Source organism: Homarus americanus, unplaced genomic scaffold, assembly GCF_018991925.1.
Source record: "Homarus americanus isolate GMGI-L3 unplaced genomic scaffold, GMGI_Hamer_2.0 scaffold52806, whole genome shotgun sequence".
In the NCBI taxonomy this organism is placed as follows: domain Eukaryota; kingdom Metazoa; phylum Arthropoda; class Malacostraca; order Decapoda; family Nephropidae; genus Homarus; species Homarus americanus.
Genome location: NW_024720773.1, coordinates 7,544,878 through 7,567,784, shown reverse-complemented (window position 1 = coordinate 7,567,784; position 22,907 = coordinate 7,544,878). Strand labels below are relative to the sequence as shown.

Sequence of the window (22,907 nt, the reverse complement as noted above, 5' to 3'; positions counted from 1 at the left end):
ACTAATAAATATTTTGACTGTTGCTCAGGGGTTTTATGTAAAGGTAAATTATATTGTAGATAAATTTCCCGGTCGTCATCCTCCGTGAATGAACGAAACTCCCTAAAGAATCTGTCCACTGAGACGATTACACGGCGGCAACACCTGGGGTGATATATTTCCTCTTCCTTAATACTTGTTGTCTGGTGTTGGGAATGACTATTTTTGTTCCTGTGTTCTCTGTTTAAAGGCCACACGGTAACTCTTCACTGTGGTTGTTTACAGATGATTGAAATTGGAGCCCATAGACCTGGGGGGGATGATGCTGTAGAGGCAATGCGCAGACCATACATTAAACCTTATCAGCTTCTGTCAGTACACATTTCTCCAATTGCAATGTTAGGTACCCATTCACAGCTGGGTGGACTGAGGACGCCCCGGGCACTAACCAACAACACTCTGAATACATGTTATGAAGCCACCAGCCTCCTGACTCTACTGTTTATTAATGTTACACAAACTGGCGAGGGCCTCAAGACATAGATAGACCTACTGTATAGCCCTTCTGTGTGTGTGTGTGTGTGTGTGTGTGTGTGTGGCTCACTGGTTGGGTCAGGTTATGAGAGGGACCCCGGAGAGAAATTTGGAACAGAATTACAGTTTTATACCTGTAATATAACTCCACCATTACAGCAGGTGAGTAGAGTTACAGCGATACAGCATTAATCTCCTGCCAGGCCACTACACCCTCGAGGAGGAGTACAGGTGTCACCCTCGACACCAACACCTGGTGGAGTAAACTGTAGGGGCGTCACACCTGTATCTTCCTCTATCTTACCTTCTCTCCCTCCCTACTACCCTCCTCCCTCCCTCTTACCCTTCTCACTCTTTCCCTCCCTCCCCACTCCTTCCCTCCCTCCCCACTCTTTCCCTCCCTCCCCACTCCTTCCCTCCCTCCCCACTCCTTCCCTCCCTCCCCACTTCCCTCCTTCCAAATCTCACCATCTTCTGTTCTCGTTCACTTAGTCTTTATCTCCTCTCCTTCCTCCATTAGCCCTTCACCAGCCCTCAGCCCTTCACTAGCCCTTAGCCAGCCCCCACCAGCTCTCACCATCACCCCGAGCTCTACTATATATGCAAATCTTTTATTTAATGGGTCTTCCCTTTACACAACTTATGTCGATTCGTCTCTGGTGTATAAATACTTTCCTCCCTTCCTTCCCTCACTTCCCTCCCTTCTTCCCTACCCTCCTCTCCCTTAATCTCTCCCTTCCCTAGTGTCCTTCCATACCCTCTCTCCCTTCCTTTCTCTCCCTGCCTCCCACCGTCATCAAGGTGTCACCGCTGCTATAATTCGACGCCTCCCAGGTCATTACTGTTATAGGGAGATTATACTGAGTGTGAGTCCTTTCCCCCCTTCCTCCCCTCCCCCCCTCATCCCCTTCTTCCCCCTTCCCCCTTCCCCCCTCATTCTCTCTGTCTTTCTCCTCCTCCTCCTCCCCCCTCTCCTCCTCCTTCTCCCTCACCACAGTTCAGAACTTTAAGAAAAATATGAATGAAAATCCACAACAGGTCCAGAGTATTGGTGATTCACGAGTCATGTCCGTGATTCACCGAGTTTCCTGGTCCGTGTCTGTGATTCGTTTAGTCGTGAGTAATGCTAAGATTCACGTATATGATTCACTGACTAACTAACTGACTGACTGACTGACTGACCTAACTGACTAACAAGATCCTCTTCTCTGTCCCCTACCTCGCGTGACGTCATCAACTACCTGGTCAAATGAGTGCAAAATGTTTCGTAATTTTTTTTTCTCTCATTTAAATTTACAAATTATTTGTCTTTCTCACGATTTTAATTTGTGAATAAATAAATAAATAAACAAACAAATAAATAAGTAAATAAATAAGAACAACTGTGTGATGTTAGGTTTTATTTAATCCTTTATGAGAGTTAATGGCTGGGAGATGGGGGAGAATTTGCACTGAGACTCTACTCTTATTTGATGCTATTTTCCTAACTTAAGACTGGCAATAGGTCACAGCGGGCAGGAACAGGGTACGATAGGCAGGAACAGGGGACGATAGGCAGGAACAGGGGACGATAGGCAGGAACAGGGGACGATAGGCAGGAACAGGGGACGATAGGCAGGAACAGGGGACGATAGGCAGGAACGGGGGACGATAGGCAGGAACAGGGGACGATAGGCAGGAACAGGGGACGATAGGCAAGAACAGGGGACGATGAAGAGAACAGGGGACGATAGGCAGGAACAGGGGACGATAGGCAGGAACAGGGACGAGAGGCAGGAACAGGGACGATAGGCAGGAACAGGGGACGATAGGCAAGAACAGGAGACAGAGCAGGCAGGAACAGGGGACGATAGGCAGGAACAGGGACGATAGGCAGGAACAGGGACGATAGGCAGGAACAGGGGACGATAGACAGGAACAGGGGACGATATAGGCAGGAACAGGGGACGATAGGCAAGAACAGGGGACGATAGCAGGAACAGGGGACGATAGGCAAGAACAGGAGACAGCAGGCAGGAACAGGGGACGATAGGCAGGAACAGGGACGATAGGCAGGAACAGGGACGATAGGCAGGAACAGGAGACAGCAGGCAGGAACAGGGGACGATAGGCAGGAACAGGGGACGATAGGCAGGAACAGGGGACAGCAGGCAGGAACAAAACAAAATAGGCGGCAGCAGCAGCAGCAGCAAGCCTCATTAGATACCAAAAAGTTGTAGCAGAAGAAAACAGCAGCAGCCAACAGCAGCAGTTACAGCAGACAACAGCAGCAGTAAAAGCAGACAACAGCAGCAGGCAGCCAGTGTTGGACGGGCGCCAAGTGTGTCTGGAACAACTATTGATGTTGCGTACAGCAGTGAGGCCGCCTCCAGGGGCCGTCCTCCACAACACCTGCCTCCAGGGGCCGTCCTCCAGGGGCCGTCCTCCAGGGGCCGTCCTCCAGGGGCCGTCCTCCACAACACCTGCCTCCAGGGGCCGTCCTCCAGGGGCCGTCCTCCAGGGGCCGTCCTCCACAACACCTGCCTCCAGGGGCCGTCCTCCAGGGGCCGTCCTCCAGGGGCCGTCCCAGGGGCCGTCCTCCAGGGCCGTCCTCCACAACACCTGCCTCCAGGTGCCGTCCTCCAGGGGCCGTCCTCCACAACACCTGCCTCCAGGTGCTGTCCTCCAGGGGCCGTCCTCCAGGGCCATCCTCCACAACACCTGCCTCCAGGGGCCGTCCTCCAGGGCGTCCCAACACCTGCCTCCAGGTGCCGTCCTCCAGGGGCCGTCCTCCACAACACCTGCCCAGGGGCCGTCCTCCAGGGGCCGTCCTCCACAACACCGTGCCTCCAGGGGCCGTCCTCCAGGGGCCGTCCTCCACAACACCTGCCTCCAGGGCCGTCCTCCAGGGGCTGTCCTCCACAACACCCGCCTCCAGGGGCCGTCCTCCAGGGGCCGTCCCTCCAGGGCCGTCCTCTCCACAACATCTGCCTCCAGGGGCCGTCCTCCAGGGGCCGTCTCACAACACCTGGCTAACATCTGTCTATGAAGGCACGAAATATTTGTAAGCTAAACTAATCTCCACCTGAGCACACACACACACACACACACACACACACACACACACACACACACACACACACACATGGAACTTCACAAACTTGTAATAAAAAATCTTGCTGTTGATAAGTGAGTTAGGCCTTCCTGAACACTGGTGCATCAAAGGACTTTAGACTTTGTCGATGTTACCCTCCACTCCCCTCCACTAACTCCCACCCTCCATTAACTTCCGTACCCCTCCACTACCCCTCCACTAACTCCCCTACCCCTCCATTAACTTCCGTACCCTCCACTACCTCCACTACTCCCCTACCCTCCACTAACTCCCCTACCCTCCACTACCCCTCCATTAACTTCCGTACCTCCACTACCTCCCCACCCCTCCACTACCTCCATTAACTTCCGTACCTCCACTCACCTCCCCTACCCTCCATTAACTTCCTGCACCTCCACTACCCTCCACCTCACCTCCACTACCTCCACTAACTCCCCTACCCTTACATTAACTCTGCACCCTCCACTACCCTCCACTACCCTCCACTACCTCCCCCACCCTCCATTAACTCTGCACTCCACCACCCTCCACTACCCTCCACTACCCCTCCACTAACTCCCCCCTACATTAACTCCCTACCCTCCACTACCCCTCCATTAACTCTGCACCACCACCTCCCCTACCCCTGCACTACCCTTCCACAAACTCCCCACCCCTCCATTAACTTCCGTACCTCCACTACCCCCTCCACTACCTCCACTGCCTCCCCCACCTCCACTACCCTCCACTAACTCCCTACCTCCACTAACCCTCCATTAACTTCCTGCACCTCCACTACCCCTCCACTACCTCCTCCCCTACCCCTCCACTACTCCCTATACCTCCACTACCCCCTCCACTAACTCCCCTACCCTCCATTAACTCCTGCACCTCCACTATCCTCTACCCCCTCCACTACCCTCCTGCACCCTCCACTACCCTCCACTACACTCCTACCCTCCACTATCCTCTACCCCTCCAGTAACACAACACTGACATGCAAATGGGAGGGAAAAGAACTTGAAATATATGTATAGGGAGGGAGAGAGAGAGAGAGAGAGAGAGGGAACAGAGAGATGGAAAGAGAGGGAAGGAAAAGGAAGAAGATAGTAAAAGAAGGGAGAGGGAAAGGATGAGAATAGAGGGAGGTAAGGGTTAGGGAAGAAGAGGAGGGAGGGAGAGGGGGGGAAGGGAAGAGGGAGTAGGGGAGGCAGGGAAGAGAGGAAGGAGAGGAAAAGAAGGGAAGAAGAGGGAGGTGGGTAGGAGGGGAAGAAGAGGGAGGTAAGGGGAGGTAGGTAGGAGTGAGGGCCATTATTTAAGTGCCTCTGTCTTGCTTTCTTAACCCTTTCGTGCAGTCATAAGATTTAGGTCACGCCTTACAATGTGTTCAGCGAGGTAGGAACATTTCAGGTGGGAGGTGGAGGTGTATGGGGGTGTATGGGGGTGTATGGGGTGTATGGGGAGGTGGGGGTAGGAGGTGTAGGGAGGTGTGTGAGTGTAGGGAGTGTGTTTTGGGAGTGGAGAACACTGCTGTAGGCTTACACACTCACCACTAGCCCAGGAATAATCTGCCAGGCCTCACACACTCACCACTAGCCCAGGAAACACTTGCCAGGCCTCACACACTCACCACTAGCCCAGGAAACACTTGCCAGGCTTCACACACTCACCACTAGCCCAGGAAACACTTGCAGGCCTCACACACTCACCACTAGCCCAGGAAACACTTGCCAGGCTTCACACACCACCACCAGCCCAGGAAATCAGGCTCCACACCACCCAGCCAGGCATCCAACAACCACCACCAGCCAGGAAACACTTGCCAGGCCACACTCACCACCAGCCCAGGAAACACCCCAGGCCTCACACACCACCACTAGCCCAGGAAACACTTGCCAGGCCTCACACACCACACACCACGCCCACACCCACACACTCACCACAGCCAGGAAACACTTGCCAGGCCTCACACCACCACCAGCCCAGGAAACACTTACCAGGCCTTACACGTCCGCGGAATCATGCCACACAAGAGCAAGGAACAAACGCTGGGTAAAAAATTCTTCCCAGAGTCAATTTTCAAGGCGCTGTGAGAAGATAAAGACCTGACGCGGCCGCTGCTCCTCTCCTGGCGGGAACATTTACCTTCACTGGAGCAAACCAGACCGGAAAATTTGCTGGCGGAGGAAAGTTGAACCGGTGGAAAATATTCAGTGTTTGGCTGAGCCTTAAACGTGAGGGTTGAGTACCCCAGGACCACACCCCAGCAGCTCTCTGAAGACCTCCCCAGACCACACCCCAGCAGCTCTCTGAAGACCTCCCCAGGACCACACCCCAGCAGCTCTCTGAAGACCCCAGGACCACACCCCAGTAGCTCTGAAGACTCCCCAGGACCACACCCCAGCAGCCTCTGAAGACCTCCCAGGACCACACCCCAGCAGCTCTCTGAAGACCAGGACCACACCCCCAGCTCTCTGAAGACCTCCCCAGGACCACACCCCAGCAGCTCTCTGAAGACCTCCCCAGGACCACCCCAGCAGCCCTCTGAAGACCTCCCAGGACCACACCCCCAGCAGCTCTCTGAAGACCTCCAGGACCACCCCAGTAGCTCTCTGAAGACCTCCCCAGGACCACACCCCAGCAGCTCTCTGAAGACCTCCCCAGGACCACACCCCAGCAGCTCTCTGAAGACCTCCCCAGGACCACCCCAGCAGCACTCTGAAGACCCCCCAGGACCACCCCAGTAGCTCTCTGAAGACCTCCCCAGGACCACACCCCAGCAGCCTCTGAAGACCTCCCCAGGACCACACCCCAGCAGCTCCTGAAGACCTCCCCAGGACCACCCCAGCAGCTCTCTGAAGACCTCCCCAGGACCACACCCAGCAGCTCCTCTGAAGACCTCCCCAGGACCACCCCAGCAGCTCTCTGAAGACCTCCCCAGGACCACCCCAGCAGCTCTGACCTCCCCAGGACCACACCCCAGCAGCCTCTGAAGACCTCCCCAGGACCTCCCCAGCAGCTCTCTGAAGACCTCCCCAGGACCACCCCAGCAGCTCTTCGAAGACCTCCCCAGGACCACCCCAGCAAGTACAACAATCAACAACAGCAAACTGTAATAAGGACGTCCACTGGACAGAACAAGATGTCATTTACGTACACAGGATATTAAATTCTCACGTCAACGCCCTTCCCTGGACACAGCACCACTAACCCCTCTCACCTGTACACAGCACCACTAACCCCTCTCACCTGTACACAGCACCACTAACCCTCTCACCTGTACACAGCACCACTAACCCCTCTCACCTGTACACAGCACCACTAAACCCTCTCACCTGTACACAGCACCACTAACCCCTCTCACCTGTACACAGCACCACTAACCCTCTCACCTGTACACAGCACCACTAACCCCTTTCACCTTTACACAGCACCACTAAACCCTCTCACCTGTACACAGCACCACTAACCCCTCCCACCTGGACACAGCACCACTAACCCCTCTCACCTGACACAGCACCACTAACCCCTCTCACCTGTACACAGCACCACTAACCCCTCTCACCTGTACACAACACATCACAGCACTTACAGGAACTGGAGCAAATAGCCCAGGTAAACTAATGTACTCTCACCTGTGTCGGACCACTTAGTACTATGGAAGAAGAGTCCGTGCTGTGTTTACCTGAAGGAGTGGCTACTGAAGGCGTAGTACTGGGTGGGTTACTGTCCTCTTCTCTTTGGGCAATGAGAGTTGAATGGGCAAGAATGTGTAGAGGATGGGCAAGAATGGGTGAGTGGGTGATGGGCAAGAAAGTGGTGGTGTAGAGAGAGATGGGCAAGAATGTGGTGGGTAGAGTGGGATGGGCAAGTGGTGGTGTAGAGTGGTGATGCAAGGGCAGTGGTAGAGGGTGATGGGCAAGAAAGTGGTGGGGTAGAGTGGTGATGGGCAAGTGGTGATGTAGAGTGGTGATGGGCAAGTGGTGGTTGGTATTAAGATCAGAAAGGTAACAAAGGGCAAGTAGGGAAGGGCAAGGAGACACAATTACACATGACGGTGGGGCAAGAGAGAGAGAGAGAGAGAGGTGACTGCCCCCTCAGCGCCCGCCCGGTACGCCGCCTCCAACCTACGTCTGGCAGCAGCGCGTGTGGCCCGGCAGCGAGAGACCGTATAAACATTAACTTCCAGGCAGCGGCGGCGTAACTGTCGTACACCCCAGCCATCATCCCGAGGGCTTCTCTGCCTGCATCACGTCTCGGAAGCCATCAATATGTAATATATTAGTCAGTCGAAGGTTGCTGGAGACGTGTATTACCCAGATTTTCCGATTTAGGAACATTTTCATTCAGATTTGAGGGAGTTTTTTTTTTTTTTGGTCTCGGGGTTGGATAAGTGTCACCCTCTCCGTCCCTTCTCTGTCTTTCTCTTACTCTCTTTCTTTCTTTTCTCGTTATTCCTGTCCTTCTGTACATATATCGAGTAATTTGTTATTCCTTTCTTCGTCGAGTTATTTTTTCATTCCTCTCTCTCTCTCTCTCTCTCTCTCTCTCCGCCTGATTCTTCGTTTATCGCTCATCTTACTCTCTTTCCATGCCTCGTCTCTCCGGTTCTCTCTTTCTCTTCCATTCTCTCTCGTGTTATCTCTCTGTGCCTTATCTCTTCCTATCTCTATGTCTCTCTACGATCCAGTTTCTGCTTCTCATTATCTTTGCTTTCGTTCTTGTTCTCCACTTTTCCTTTCTTTATTCTCTCTCTCCTCTTTATTTCTCTTTCACTGCGTTTCACCCTTTCTCCCTTCCTCCCCTCCTCCCTCCCTCACACCATCCCTACCCTCCCACCCTTCTCCTCACCCTTCCTACTCCTCCCCCACCTCCCTTCCTCCCTCTCCCACCCTCCCTCCCCACCCTCCCCCTCCCCTACCTCCCTCAAACCATCCCCTACCCACCCTCCCTCCCACCCTCCCACTCCCTCCCACCCCTTCTCACCCTTCCTACCTCCCTCTCTACCTCCCTTCCTCCCTCACACCATCCCTCCCCACCTCCCTCCCAACCCTTCCACCCTCCCACCCTTCCCACCACCTTTCCACCCTCCCTCCCACCCCCCCTCACACCATCCCTCCCACCCTCCCACCCCTTCCTCTCTCCCACCCCTTCCACCCTCCACTCCTTCCCACCACCTCCCACCCTCTCTCCCACTCCTCCCTCCCCTCCCTCAAACCATCCTATCCACCCTTCCTCCTTCCACCCCACCCACCTCCCACCCCCACCTCCTCCCCACCTCTTCCACCTCCACCCTCTCACCTCCTTCCTCCTCCCACCTCCTTCCTCATTCTTCTCTTCCTCCTCCTCCCACCTCTTCCTTCCTCCCACCTCCACACCATCCCACCTCCTCCCACTCCTCCCACCCTCCTCTCCTCACCCTCCTCCCACCACCCTCCTTCCCACCCTTCCACCCTCCCGGCAGATGGTCGACTGAGGGAATGATCACATATAGGTCAGATACTTTTAAATACCTGTCCGCTGTACAGGTAGGTAAGGCACAGGGGAATGGAATGATGATGATGTGAGTTAATGATTCTTGTAAATCATGTGGTCACCAACAACAACAACAATAATTAACGGTTTATTGAAAGAGCCTATGTTGCAGGCATTGACAGTCATTATATTTAGAAATGGGTTGAATTACAAATAATATAGTGACATAAGTGACACAAAATAAGACATATAGTAACTTAGATGGGGATCAGCCCAAACCAGTTCATTTCAACATAGTGACAGTGTAGGGAGCAGTGTTTACTGGGAGTGAATACACTGATTTATTACATGTTATTGATAATTTTTACAATGGTTGGGACTCGTTCTTATAGCGATCAGTGTGTGCGTGTGCGTGTGTGTGTGTGTGTAAGAGAGAGCCATGTTATTGTAGGTGAGACTCAGTGACTGCACAAAAAAATAATTGAGATATTTAAACTGCAAGACAACCAGGAAGAAGAACACACACACACACACACACACACACACACACACACACACACACACACACACACACACACACACACACACACACACACACACACACACACACACACACACACACACACACTTATAAGCAATTCTCATTATGGTCAAATCTCAACTTGGTCTCAATTCAATATGACAGTTTGGGGCCGGACGACTGGCAGTTCACGGGGGCCTCCGATCCCTCGCCTGATTCTTAGCCAGGCGGACGAAGAGTCAGTCAGGCAGTATGACTACAGTGTCAGCTCAGTGTCAGGCAGTATGACCACAGTGTCAGCTCAGTGTCAGGCAGTATGACCACAGTGTCAGCTCAGTGTCAGGCAGTATGATCACAGTGTCAGCTTAGTTTCAGGAAGTATGATCACAGTGCCAGCTTAGTTTCAGGCAGTATGAACAGTGTCAGCTCAGTGTCAGAAAGTATGTGCTATAGTTTCAGCTCAGTGTCAGACAGTATGATCACAGCGTCAGCTCAGTGTCAGACAGTATGATCACAGCGTCAGCTCAGTGTCAGACAGTATGATCACAGCGTCAGCTCAGTGTCAGGCAGTATGATCACAGCGTCAGCTCAGTCAGACAGTATGATCACAGCGTCAGCTCAGTGTCAGATGATCACAGCGTCAGCTCAGTGTCAGGCAGTATGATCACAGCGTCAGCTCAGTGTCAGGCAGTATGATCACAGCGTCAGCTCAGTGTCAGACAGTATGATCACAGCGTCAGCTCAGTGTCAGACAGTATGATCACAGCGTCAGCTCAGTGTCAGCAGTATGATCACAGCGTCAGCTCAGTGTCAGACAGTATGATCACAGCGTCAGCTCAGTGTCAGGCAGTATGATCACAGCGTCAGCTCAGTGTCAGGCAGTATGATCACAGCGTCAGCTCAGTGTCAGGCAGTATGATCACAGCGTCAGCTCAGTGTCAGACAGTATGATCACAGCGTCAGCTCAGTGTCAGGCAGTATGATCACAGCGTCAGCTCGGTGTCAGACAGTATGATCACAGCGTCAGCTCAGTGTCAGACAGTATGATCACAGCGTCAGCTCAGTGTCAGGCAGTATGATTACAGCGTCAGCTCAGTGTCAGACAGTATGATCACAGCGTCAGCTCAGTGTCAGACAGTATGATCACAGCGTCAGCTCAGTGTCAGGCAGTATGATTACAGCGTCAGCTCAGTGTCAGACAGTATGATCACAGCGTCAGCTCAGTGTCAGACAGTATGATTACAGCGTCAGCTCAGTGTCAGGCAGTATGATTACAGCGTCAGCTCAGTGTCAGGCAGTATGATTACAGCGTCAGCTCAGTGTCAGGACAGTATGATCACAGCGTCAGCTCAGTGTCAGGCAGTATGATTACAGCGTCAGCTCAGTGTCAGGCAGGATTACAGCGTCAGCTCAGTGTCAGGCAGTATGATTACAGCGTCAGCTCAGTGTCAGACAGTATGATCACAGCGTCAGCTCAGTGTCAGACAGTATGATCACAGCGTCAGCTCAGTGTCAGACTATGATCACAGCGTCAGCTCAGTGTCAGGCAGTATGATCACAGCGTCAGCTCAGTGTCAGCAGTATGATCACAGCGTCAGCTCAGTGTCAGACAGTATGATCACAGCGTCAGCTCAGTGTCAGACAGTATGATCACAGCGTCAGCTCAGTGTCAGACAGTATGATCACAGCGTCAGCTCAGTGTCAGGCAGTATGATCACAGCGTCAGCTCAGTGTCAGGCAGTATGATTACAGCGTCAGCTCAGTGTCAGACAGTATGATCACAGCGTCAGCTCAGTGTCAAACAGTATGATCACAGCGTCAGCTCAGTGTCAGGAAATATTATCACAGTGTCAGCTTAGGTCATCAGTAAGTAAACAGTTAAGTAGGTGTGAGTGTGTGTGTGTGTGTGTGTGTGTGACTGGGTTAGTGTGTCGAGCAGGGGCCTCTTCCACACAGTCAGCCAGTCAGCCAGTGCACCGCACACTGTCAACGTGTTAGGTACCTCTGACTGGGTCCCAACAACAACCACCACCATCCCTGTCACCCAACGCACGTGACCACTGCTTGTAAGTAAACAATACCATGTGTGTGTGTGTGTGTGTGTGTGTGTGTGTGTGTGTTACCACCGTCACAGCTCACCAGGACGTCACCTCACAATCACGAGGAAGTGATGTATGTTAGTTGTGACGCTAAGGTCATGTGATGATGTTTTAGGTTCTTGTGAAGCAGCATAGCCTCATGTGAAGCTAGCTCTGTGAAGCTAGCCTATGTGAAGCTAGCCTATGTGAAGCTAGCTCATGTGACGCTAGCCCATGTGAACTAGCCTCATGAAGCTAGCCTTATGTGAAGCTAGCCTCATGTGAAGCTAGCCTTATGAAGCTAGCTCATGTGAAGCTAGCCTCATGTGAAGCAGCCTGTAGCTAGCTCATGTGAAGCTGCCTATGTGAAGCTAGCCTATGTGAAGGCCCATGTGACGCTAGCTCATGAAGCAGCCTCATGTGAAGCTAGCCTTATGTGAAGCTAGCCCATGTGACGCTAGCCTCATGTGAAGCTAGCCTTTAGTTAGCTCATGAAGCTAGCCTTGTAGCCTCATGTGACGCTAGCCTTATGTGAAGCTAGCCTTATGTGAAGCTAGCCTCATGCGCTAGCCTCATGTGAAGCTAGGCCCATGTGACGCTAGCCCCATGTGACGCTAGCCTCATGTGACGCTAGCCCCATGTGAAGCTAGCCTCATGTGCTAGCCCATGACGCTAGCCCGATGAAGCTAGCCTCTGTGACGCCAGGCCTATGTGGCTAGCCTCATGTGCTAGGCCCATGTGACGCTAGCCTTATGCTAGCCTTATGTGAAGCTAGCCTCATGTGACGCTAGCCCCATGAAGCTAGCTCATGTAGCTAGGCCCATGTGACGTGCAGCCCCATGTGAAGCTAGCCATGTGACGCTAGCCCCATGTGAAGCTAGCCTCATGTGAAGCTAGGCCCATGTGACGCCAGGCCTATGTGACGCCAACCCCAAGTGACGCAAGGTCGCTAAACGGACGCTTGGCAGTGGCCCCAGCTGCCGCCCCGTTAAGCGTACAGGTGATCGTCTCTAATCAACACGTACCTGGTGACTCGTACCTGGTGACACGTACCTGGTGACACGTACTTAGCAACACGTACCTGGCCTGACAAGTACATCACCCGTAAAAATAAGAATTCCTACCTCTCATCCTCTAACCCTCTCCTTCCTCCTCCCCACCACCTTCCTTCCTCTTCCTCCCCACCTCCTCCTCCCCACCTCCCCAACCTGGCTATGGACAGGTACAACTAAATAGCTCAGGTGAAATCGCCTCACCGTGAGTAGAATGACCAAGGTGTATAACTGAATTTGCTCACTGACGAACACTTTCTTGTCATGCCGTAATGCAGAGCTGTGTGACCGTGATGATGATGATGATGATGATGATGATGATGATGATGATGATGATGATGACGATGATGTTGATGATGATGATGATGATGATGATGGTGATGATGATGATGATGATGATGGTGATGATGATGATGATGATGATGATGATGATGATGATGATGATGATGATGGTGATGATGGTGATGATGATGATGATGATGATGATGATGATGATGATGATGATGATGATGATGATGATGATGATGATGGTGATGATGATGATGATGATGATGATGATGATGATGATGATGATGATGATGATGATGATGATGATGATGATGATGATGATGATGATGATGATGATGATGATGATGATGATGATGATGATGATGATGATGATGATGATGATGGTTGATGATGATGATGATGATGATGATGATGATGATGATGGTGGATGATGATGATGATGATGATGATGATGATGATGATGATGATGATGATGATGATGATGATGATGATGATGATGATGATGATGATGGTATTGATGATGATGATGATGATGATGATGATGATGATGATGATGATGATGATGATGATGATGATGATGATGTGATGATGATGATGATGATGATGATGGTGATGATGATGATGATGATGATGATGATGATAAGATAATAATAATAATAATAATAATAATAATAATAATATAAATCACTCTGAAACACGACATCACAAGACCCTTCTTAAGTACCACACACACACACACACACACACACACAACCTTGAACCTGTTTTACCAAGATCTTCCTCATTTCCATGGGTGCTCACTACACCTTCCTACTCCTTCATAGGTGCTCACTACACCTTCCTACTCCTTCATGGGTGCTCTACACTTCCTACTCATTATGGTGCTCACTACACCTTCCTACTCCTTCATGGGTGCTCACTACACCTTCCTACTCATTCATGGGTGCTCACTACACCTTCCTACTCCTTCATGGGTGCTCACTACCTTCCTACTCATTCATGGGTGCTCACTACACCTTCCTACTCATTCATAGGTGCTCACTACACCTTCCTACTCATTCATGGGTGCTCACTACACCTTCCTACTCATTCATGGGTGCTCACCACACCTTCTCATTCATGGGTGCTCACTACCTTCCCTACTCCCTTCATGGGTGCTCACTACACCTTCCTACTCATTCATGGGTGCTCACCACCTTCCTACTCATTCATAGGTGCTTCCCACCTTCCTACTCCTTCATGGGTGCTCACTACACCTTCCTACTCCTTCATGGGTGCTCACTACACCTTCCTACTCATTCATGGGTGCTCACTACACCTTCCTACTCATTCATGGGTGCTCACTACACCTTCCCTACTCTCCTCTGGGTGCTCACTACACCTTCCTACTCATTCATGGGTGCTCACCCTTCCTACTCATTCATGGGTGCTCACTACACCTTCCTACTCATTCATAGGTGCTCACTACACCTTCTACTCATTCATGGGTGCTCACCACCTTCTACTCATTCATGGGTGCTCACTACACCTTCCTACTCCTTCATGGGTGCTCACTACACCCCTTCCTACTCATTCATGGGTGCTCACTACACCTTCCTACTCATTCATGGGTGCTCACTACACCTTCCTACTCCTTCATGGTGCTCACTACACCTTCCTACTCCTTCATGGGTGCTCACTACACCTTCCTACTCATTCATGGGTGCTCACTACACCTTCCTACTCATTCATGGGTGCTCACTACACCTTCCTACTCCTCATGGGACACCTACACTACGTACCATCTTTTATTAGTACCCATTTCCTCCTTCATGGGTAAAATTCACTCAAACACATCACCTCACCCATTATCAGTTACCCATTAAACCCATTATACATTTCACCCATTATAACTGACCCATTATATTTCTCAATCACATGGGCCCCTAAACCCATGAATGGTGCTACTCCCATCTTTCTCTTGACCTCAATTTTTTGTTGTAGTCGAGACCTCGTTCATGGGGGGTGTGGAGGAATTGTCCCTCTGGTCAGTTCTGGGTCACTCAGGAGATGGGGGATGGGGTGGGGGGAGGAGATGGGGATGGGGGAAGGGAGTAGGGGAGGGAGATGGGGATGGGGGATGGGGAGAGGAGGGAAGAAGGAGAGAGGGGAATCCCGAGTCTGAAAGGTATATGATAGTGTTATTACTACAGGTACATGCAATTACTCTCTCTCTCTCTCTCTCTCTCTCTCAGGGTACCATCACAACACGGGGAGGTAGGTAGTGGTGATAGGAATGGCTACAAGTGGTGTTGATAATAGTGGTTGTGGTTACGAATGGTGGTAGGAGCTATAATACTCTTGATGGTGGTAATGGTGGGTATGATTGTGGTGGATATAATCGTGGTGAGAAGGAGAGAGAGATGGTGGTGGATATAATCGTGGTAGAGAGATGACTGACCCAGGAAAAGTTGGTTTAACCCGAACAACTGGTCCCCCGTTGTTTTGTGGGTTGACTCCTTCTGCTGACTCTGCTGCATATTGTGTTGTTTCCTAGAACCTGTGACCTGACCTGACCTGGCCTACTTCCTCAACCTGGTACTAACCTGACTAGACATAATGTAACTTAATTTACCCATCACCAACACACACACACACACACACACACACACACACACGCACACACACACACACACACACACTCATATAGAGGTCATTGAACTTTCACCTGCCTGGGTATTTCCCCCCAACCTCCCACCATGACCTTCTCACCCCCTCCAACCTCCACCATGACCTTCCCCTCCACCCCTCCTCCCATGACCTCACCTCCCCAACCTCCCCCATGACCTTTCACCCCCACCCCTCCTCCCACCATGACTCACCCCCCCCCAACCTCCCACCATGACCTGCTCACCCCCCCCCTCCCCCTGACTCACCCTCCCACCTCCCACCATGACCTTCTCACCCCCACCCCTCCTCCCACATGACCTCACCCCTCCCCAACCTCCACCATGACCTTCTCACCCCCCCCCCCTCCTCCCACCATGACCTCACCCCTCCCCCAACCTCCCACCATGACCTCTCACCCCCCACCCCTCCCACCATGACCCTCCCTCCCCCAACCTCCCACCACCTTTCACCCCCCCCCCAACCTCCCACCATGACTCTCACCTCCCACCCCTCCTCCCCATGACCTCACCTCCCCAACCTCCCACGACCTTCTCACCCCCACCCCCCTCCCCATGACCTCACCCCCCCCCCAACCTCCCACCATGACCTTCTCACCCCCACCCCCTCCTCCCACCATGACCTCACCCTCCCCCGAACTCCCACCGACCTTCCACCCCCAACCTCCATGACCTTCTCACCTCCCACCCCCCCTCCCACCATGACCTCACCCTCCCCAACCTCCCACCATGACCTTCTCCCCCCTCCTCCCACCATGACCTCACCCTCCCCAACCTCCCACCAGACCTTCTCACCCCCACCCCCCACCTCCCACCATGACCTTCTCACCTCCCACCCCTCCCACCATGACCTCACCCCTCCCCAACCTCCCCATGACCTTCTCACCCCCCACCCCTCCTCCCCATGACCTCACCCCCTCCCCAACCTCCACCATGACCCTTCTCACCCCACCCCTCCTCCCATGACCTCACCCCCTCCCCAACCTCCCACCATGACCTTCTCACCCCCCACCCCTCCTCCCACCATGACCTCACCCTCCCCAACCTCCCACCATGACCTTCTCCCCCCCCTCCTCCAGCCTCCCCTCCCCCAACCTCCCACCATGACCTTCTCACCCCCACCCTCCTCCCACCATGACCTCCCCCCCTCCCCCAACCTCCCACCATGACCTTCTCACCCCTCACCCCCCCCCCACCCCCCACTTCCCACCTCCCCACAGTCTATTGTCTTTACCCACTGTCATTATTATTGTTGTTTTTATTTATTTATTTATTTGTTGATTAATTAATTTACCTGCATAATTTCTTAATTAATTTGTGAAATAATGAGTGATGTTAATTATTATGTTACGCCTCCTCTTCTCTCCTCCCTTCCTTCCTCTCTCATTTGTTCCTCTTCTTCTTGTTCTTCTTTTTGGTCTTGTTCTTCTGCTTGTTCTTTCGTTCTCCCAGAGTTTTCACTAACCAATAATATCTCACGTGTGTCGGCAGGTGGTGTGATGATGGCCGCCAGGTGGTGTTACTGCTTCAAGCTGGTGCTGGCCACCTCCACACTCCTTACCATCTGCCAGGCGGCGCCGAGGTCCACCACACCTTGAGCTATGGAAGCACTCAGGAAGCCTCAATCATCGAAGCCCTACCAGTTACAGAGGAGAAGAACCTACCTGACGAAGGAAACGTAGAAGTGGAAGGTCGATCTGATACCAAAACAAGTGTCCCAGGTCCAGGCCTACGTAACACCAAGCTTACCTTTCAGTGGTCCCTTCCAGAGCTTCTTCAGTGGGATGGGAAAGGTATTCAACATCGTTCAACAGGACGGGAACAAGAACACACTGGTAACAGCGGGTCAAACAGACAGCTATTTAGTCCAACTAGTTAAATATTTCACCTCTGTGTTAAATATAATGTCACAACAAAGAGTCTCGTTCGGTGATGCGATAGTCGAGTCTATGTTAAGGACAGATAAGATATATTACCTCGACCAGATGGGGAAAAATTCTTCAGTTACACTTCATAAAGTTGTCTTTGATCCACTGGGGAACTTATTCAACACCGCCATGAAAACAATCACCGATAATTTTTCTATCTGGGACTGGTGGGATCGGGTTAGGAAGGACTATGAGAAGTACATGAAGGTGCCGCTGGAGAAGGTGGATCATCTCAAACCACCGGAGAAGGAGCCAGCCGAAGGAGAGGAGGAAGGAGGGAAGGAGGAAGGAGGAGGTCAAGACAAAACCCGATGGTGTGTTGACAGTGGCTCCTTACGACCCTTTCACGATTGGTGTCAACACGTTTATAAAATGGCTCTACGTCGCCATTTTCTGTGAAATAATTTAATTTTTAATATTTTTTAGTTGTTTTTGAGTTATTTCTTTATCATTCTACTGTACAACCCCCTAGTGGTCCTCGTACACACACACACACACACACACACACACACACACACACACACACACACACACACACACACACACACACACACACACACACACACACACACACACACACACACACACACACACACAGTTCAATAAATCATCAGATGTTTAATTTTAATAACCAGTTTATTATGTTAGTCAGTCACCTTTCTTCTAGGACATGTAGTGATCTGTCTGTCTGTCTGTCTGTCTGTCTGTCTGTCTGTTCTGTCTGTCCCTCCTGTCTGTCTGTCTGTCTGTCTGTCTGTCTGTCTGTCTGTCTGTCTGTCTGTCTGTCTGTCTGTCTGTCTGGTATAATTAGGATAGTTATAATATGTCTTTAAGTTACGTAATTATTGTGTGTGTGTTTTTAGTTGTATGATCTCTCTCTCTCTTTTTCACTTCCTCACTCACGCCCCCACTCACTCCCCCACTCCTCCCCCACTCCTACCCCTCCTCCCCTCCTCCCCCCTCCCTCTCCCCTCCTCCCCTCCTCTCCACTCCTCCCCCCCCCTCCTCCCCCTCACTCCCCCACCTCCTCCCCCTCACTCCCCCACCTCCCTCCCCCCTCCTCCCCACTCCTCTCCCCTCCCTCCCCCCCACTCACTCTCCCTCCCTCCCCATTCACTCCCCTCACTCTCCCTCACTCTCCCACAGGGCATCATATCTCCCCAAATCTGGTATAGAAAACATCTTTGCTCCTGTACCTGTGATAATCCCAGACAGTGATGATGACTACGATGATGACTACGATGATGACTACGAAGAAGGCGAAGAAGGACTAAGAATACAGAATACGAAGGTGATATAGCAGGGGACTACGACTATGATGGTGGCGACTACGACTATGATGGTGGCGACTATGGTGGTGGTGATGGTGGCGACTATGGTGGTGGTGATGGTGGCGACTATGGTGGTGGTGATGGTGGCGACTATGGTGGTGGTGATGGTGGCGACTATGGTGGTGGTGATGGTGGCGACTATGGTGGCGACTATGGTGGTGATGGTGGCGACTATGGTGACTATTATGATGACTACGGTAAAAGACGTCAAGACATCTCCCATCAACTTCACCTGTATCAGACGCACCCACAAGACAACAACAAACCTACAGGTAACTCCTATCCAGTACCTCTCTATCACTACTATCCACAACCTCATCAACCCCGACGGACCGATAATTCATCCCCAAACCGACGGAGTGATGATAATCTCCCGAAGGCCGACACCGACAGTGATTATATCTTCGGTAATACCTTCGGCCACGGGGTTGGTGGACCTCATATAGCGGCTACAATCGGTGAGGTGTTGTAGCGGTGGTGAAGATGTCAGAAGATGTCAGGGGATGTCAGGAGATATCAGGAGATGTCAGGAGATGTCAGAGATGTCAGGAGATGTCAGGAGATGTCAGGAGATGTCAAGATTCATGTCAGGGATGTCAGGATGTCAGGAGATGTCAGGGGATGTCAGGAGATGTCAGGAGATGCCAGGGGATGTCAGGAGATGTCAGGGATGTCAGGAGATGTCAGGAGATGTCAGGGGATGTCAGGAGATGTCAGGGGATGTCAGGGGATGTCAGGAGATGTCAGGGGATGTCAGGAGATGTCAGGAGATGTCAGGGATGTCAGAGATGTCAGAAAGTTAGATATGTAGGGGATGTCAGGAGATGTCAGCAAACGGTAGCAGATGTCAGGGGATGTCAAGAGATATCAGGGAATGTAAGGAGATGTTACAGGTTGTCAGCATTTGTTAGTTAACGTTAGTATACATGAGCAGGTGTCAGCAAACGTCAGCAAGTGTTATCTGAAGCCACCAACGTTAACAAATGTCAGCAAATGTCAGTATACATCAGCAGGTGTCAGCAAACGTCAGCAAGTGTTATCTGAAGCCACCAACGTTAACAAATGTCAGCAAATGTCAGTATACATCAGCAGGTGTCAGCCAACAGTGTCTTGCCCTAACTAAATAAATCATTATAATTTTTCCTCATTATTTATTGGCATTATCATTATTATCATTGTCATTACTCTCTCTCTCTCTCTCTCTCTCTCTCTCTCTCTCTCTCTCTCTCTCTCTCTCTCTCTACCTCTCTCCCTCTCTCTCTCTCTCTCTCTCTCTCTCTCTCTCTCTCTCTCTCTCTCTCTCTCTCTCTCTCTCTCTCTCTCTCTCTCTCTCTCTCTCTACCTCTCTCTCTCCCTCTCTCTCTCTTTCTCTCTACCTCTCTCTCTCTCTCTCTCTCTCTCTCTCCTCCTCTCTCTCTCTCTCTCTCTCTCTCTCTCTCCTCTCTCTCTCTCTCTCTCTCTACCTCTCTCTCTCTCTCTCTCTCTCTCTCTCTCTTCTCTCTCTCTCTCTCTCTCTCTCTCTCTCTCTCTGTCTTTCTCTCTGTCTACCGTTTGTATACGCTTAATAAGTCAAAATCTTGCCATAGTTTTCTTAAGGTTTCGAAACCAACTGTAAGGAACGAATAAAGTGTTCTCTAAGGTAACGTGTGTTTTAATTAATACCTGTAAGTTCTCTACCTGTATGTCTCTTCCTGTGTACATCTGCCATAGAGACCAGAAACCTTGAGTGTATTACCAGCTGTAGAAACCAGAGATGTTAACAGTACCATTAGAAACCAGAAAGAGCTTTAGAAACCAGAGATGTTCACTTTTAAAACTTTAGAAACTATAGATCTTCATTTTTAAACGTTTAGAGACCATGGATCTTCATTTTAAAGCTTTAGAGACCAGATATCTTCACTTTAAGGCTTTAGAGACCAGAGATCTTCACCGAGACAGATATCTTCACTTAAGCAGAGACCAGAATTCATTTTAAAGCTTTAGAGACCAGAGATTCTTTTAAAGTTTTACAAACCATAGAGCTTCACTTTAAAGCTTTACAAACCATAGAGCTTCACTTTAAAGCTTAAGAAACCAAAGATTTTCACTTTAAAACTTCGGAAACCAGAGATGTTCACTTTAAAGCTTTAGAAACCACAGATCTTCACTTTAAAGCTTATGAAACCAAAAATCTTCACTTTTAAGCTTAGAAACCAGAGCAGACAATCACTACAGTCAACCATAGAAAACAGACTCCTCCATCTTTACTATAAAGAAACCAGAGTTCTCCATATTAAAGTGTAGAAACCATCTTTATAACCCCATCCCGAACAAAATAGAAAAACCCCTCTATTTTTTGGTGCTCTAGAAACCAAATGACACCAAACTTTCTTCTTCTTCTTTCTTCTTTCTTCTTCTTCTTCTTCTTCTTCTTCTTCTTCTTCTTCTTCTTTCTTCTTCTTCTTCTTCTTCTTTCTTCTTCTTCTTCTTCTTCTTCTTCTTCTTCTTCTTCTTCTTCCGGGTCGTTACTGCCTCGAAGCAATTTCCGGGTCATGTTATAGTAACTCAACAGCAGAGAATAACAGGGAAGGAATTGGCTGGAATCAGTGTACTTCACCCACTCAGATAACAGCAATATACAGCACCAGTTACAGCAGGAGTTACAGGAGAAGGCCAACAAGAGTTACAGCAGGAGCACACAGGAGGCAACAGAGAAAAAAACAAAACAAACAGGAGAGACACAAGATTACAGCAGGAGGCACAGCAGGAGGCACAGCAGGAGTTACAGAGAAGACACAGAGTTACAGGAGGAGGCACAGCAGGAGGCACAGGAGCAGCAGAGAAGACACAACAAGAGTTACAGCAGGAGGCAGCAAGACACAGCAGGAGACAAAGCAGGGAGTTACAGGAGGCACAGCAGAGCAGAGGAGTTACAGGAGAAGACACAACAAGAGTTACAGCAGGAGGCACAGCAGGAGTTACAGCAGAGACAAGCAGGAGTTACAGCAGGAGGCACAGCAGGAGGCACAGCAGGAGGCACAGCAGGAGTTACAGGAGACAGCAGGAGTTACAGCAGGAGACAAAGCAGGAGTTAAGCAGGAGTAGCAGGAGGCAGCAGGGAGCAGGAGGCACAGCAGGAGGCACAGCAGGAGGCAAAGCAGAGCAGGAGACACAGAGGCAGGAGTTACAGCAGGAGACACAGCAGGAGGGACAGCAGGAGGCACAGCAGAGTTAGCAGAGGAAAGCAGGAGTTACAGCAGGAGGCACAGCAGGAGGCACAGCAGGAGGCACAGCAGGAGGCACAGCAGGAGTTACAGCAGGAGGCACAGCAGAGTTACAGCAGGAGACAAAGCAGGAGCAACAGCAGGAGGCACAGCAGGAGTTGCAGCAGAAGGCACAGCAGGAGTTACAGCAGGAGGCACAGCAGGAGGCACAGCAGGAGGCACAGCAGGAGTTACAGCAGGAGGCACAGCAGGAGGCAGCAGGAGCAGCAGGAGGCACAGCAGGAGGCACAGCAGGAGGCCAGCAGGAGACACAACAAGAGTGCAGGAGACACAACAAGAGTTACAGCAGGAGGCACAGCAGGAGGCACAGCAGGAGAGCACAGCAGGAGGCACAGCAGGAGTTACAGCAGGAGACACAACAAGAGTTACAGCAGGAGGCACAGGAGGCACAGCAGGAGGCACAGCAGGAGGCATCTTACAGTTCCAGACGATAAAGTCGATCTCTCTCGCCGTCTTGTGTCCTACTGCACCACGCCAAACCGCCCACGAGCCGCACACCCCACCCGCCGCCCACCACCCACCACCCACCTCCCACCACCCACCCACACCACCCACCAGCCACCCACCTCCCACCACCACACCAAACGCCATCCACAACCCACCAACCTACCACCCACCACCCACCACACCACCCACCACACCACCCACCACCACCACCCGCCCACCACCCATGATAGCTAAGACACAGAGACATAAAACCACAAACTAATTATAGTTGAG

The 22,907-nt window shown here is 51.2% G+C and overlaps 1 protein-coding gene and 1 long non-coding RNA gene across 2 annotated transcripts; both read left to right on the top strand.

Annotated features, from left to right (window-relative positions):
- Window positions 1-2,854: 2,854 nt before the first annotated feature.
- Window positions 2,855-3,541, top strand: LOC121861143 (proline-rich protein 2-like). Its single transcript, XM_042358709.1, has one exon. The coding sequence runs from the start codon at window positions 2,855-2,857 to the stop codon at window positions 3,539-3,541; it is 687 nt and encodes a 228-aa protein (XP_042214643.1).
- A 16,165-nt stretch (window positions 3,542-19,706) lies between these two features.
- Window positions 19,707-20,065, top strand: LOC121861155. The gene is made up of 2 exons (XR_006087982.1): window positions 19,707-19,937; window positions 20,017-20,065. It is a non-coding gene; the product is annotated as an uncharacterized LOC121861155 (long non-coding RNA).
- The last annotated feature ends 2,842 nt before the right edge of the window (window positions 20,066-22,907 follow it).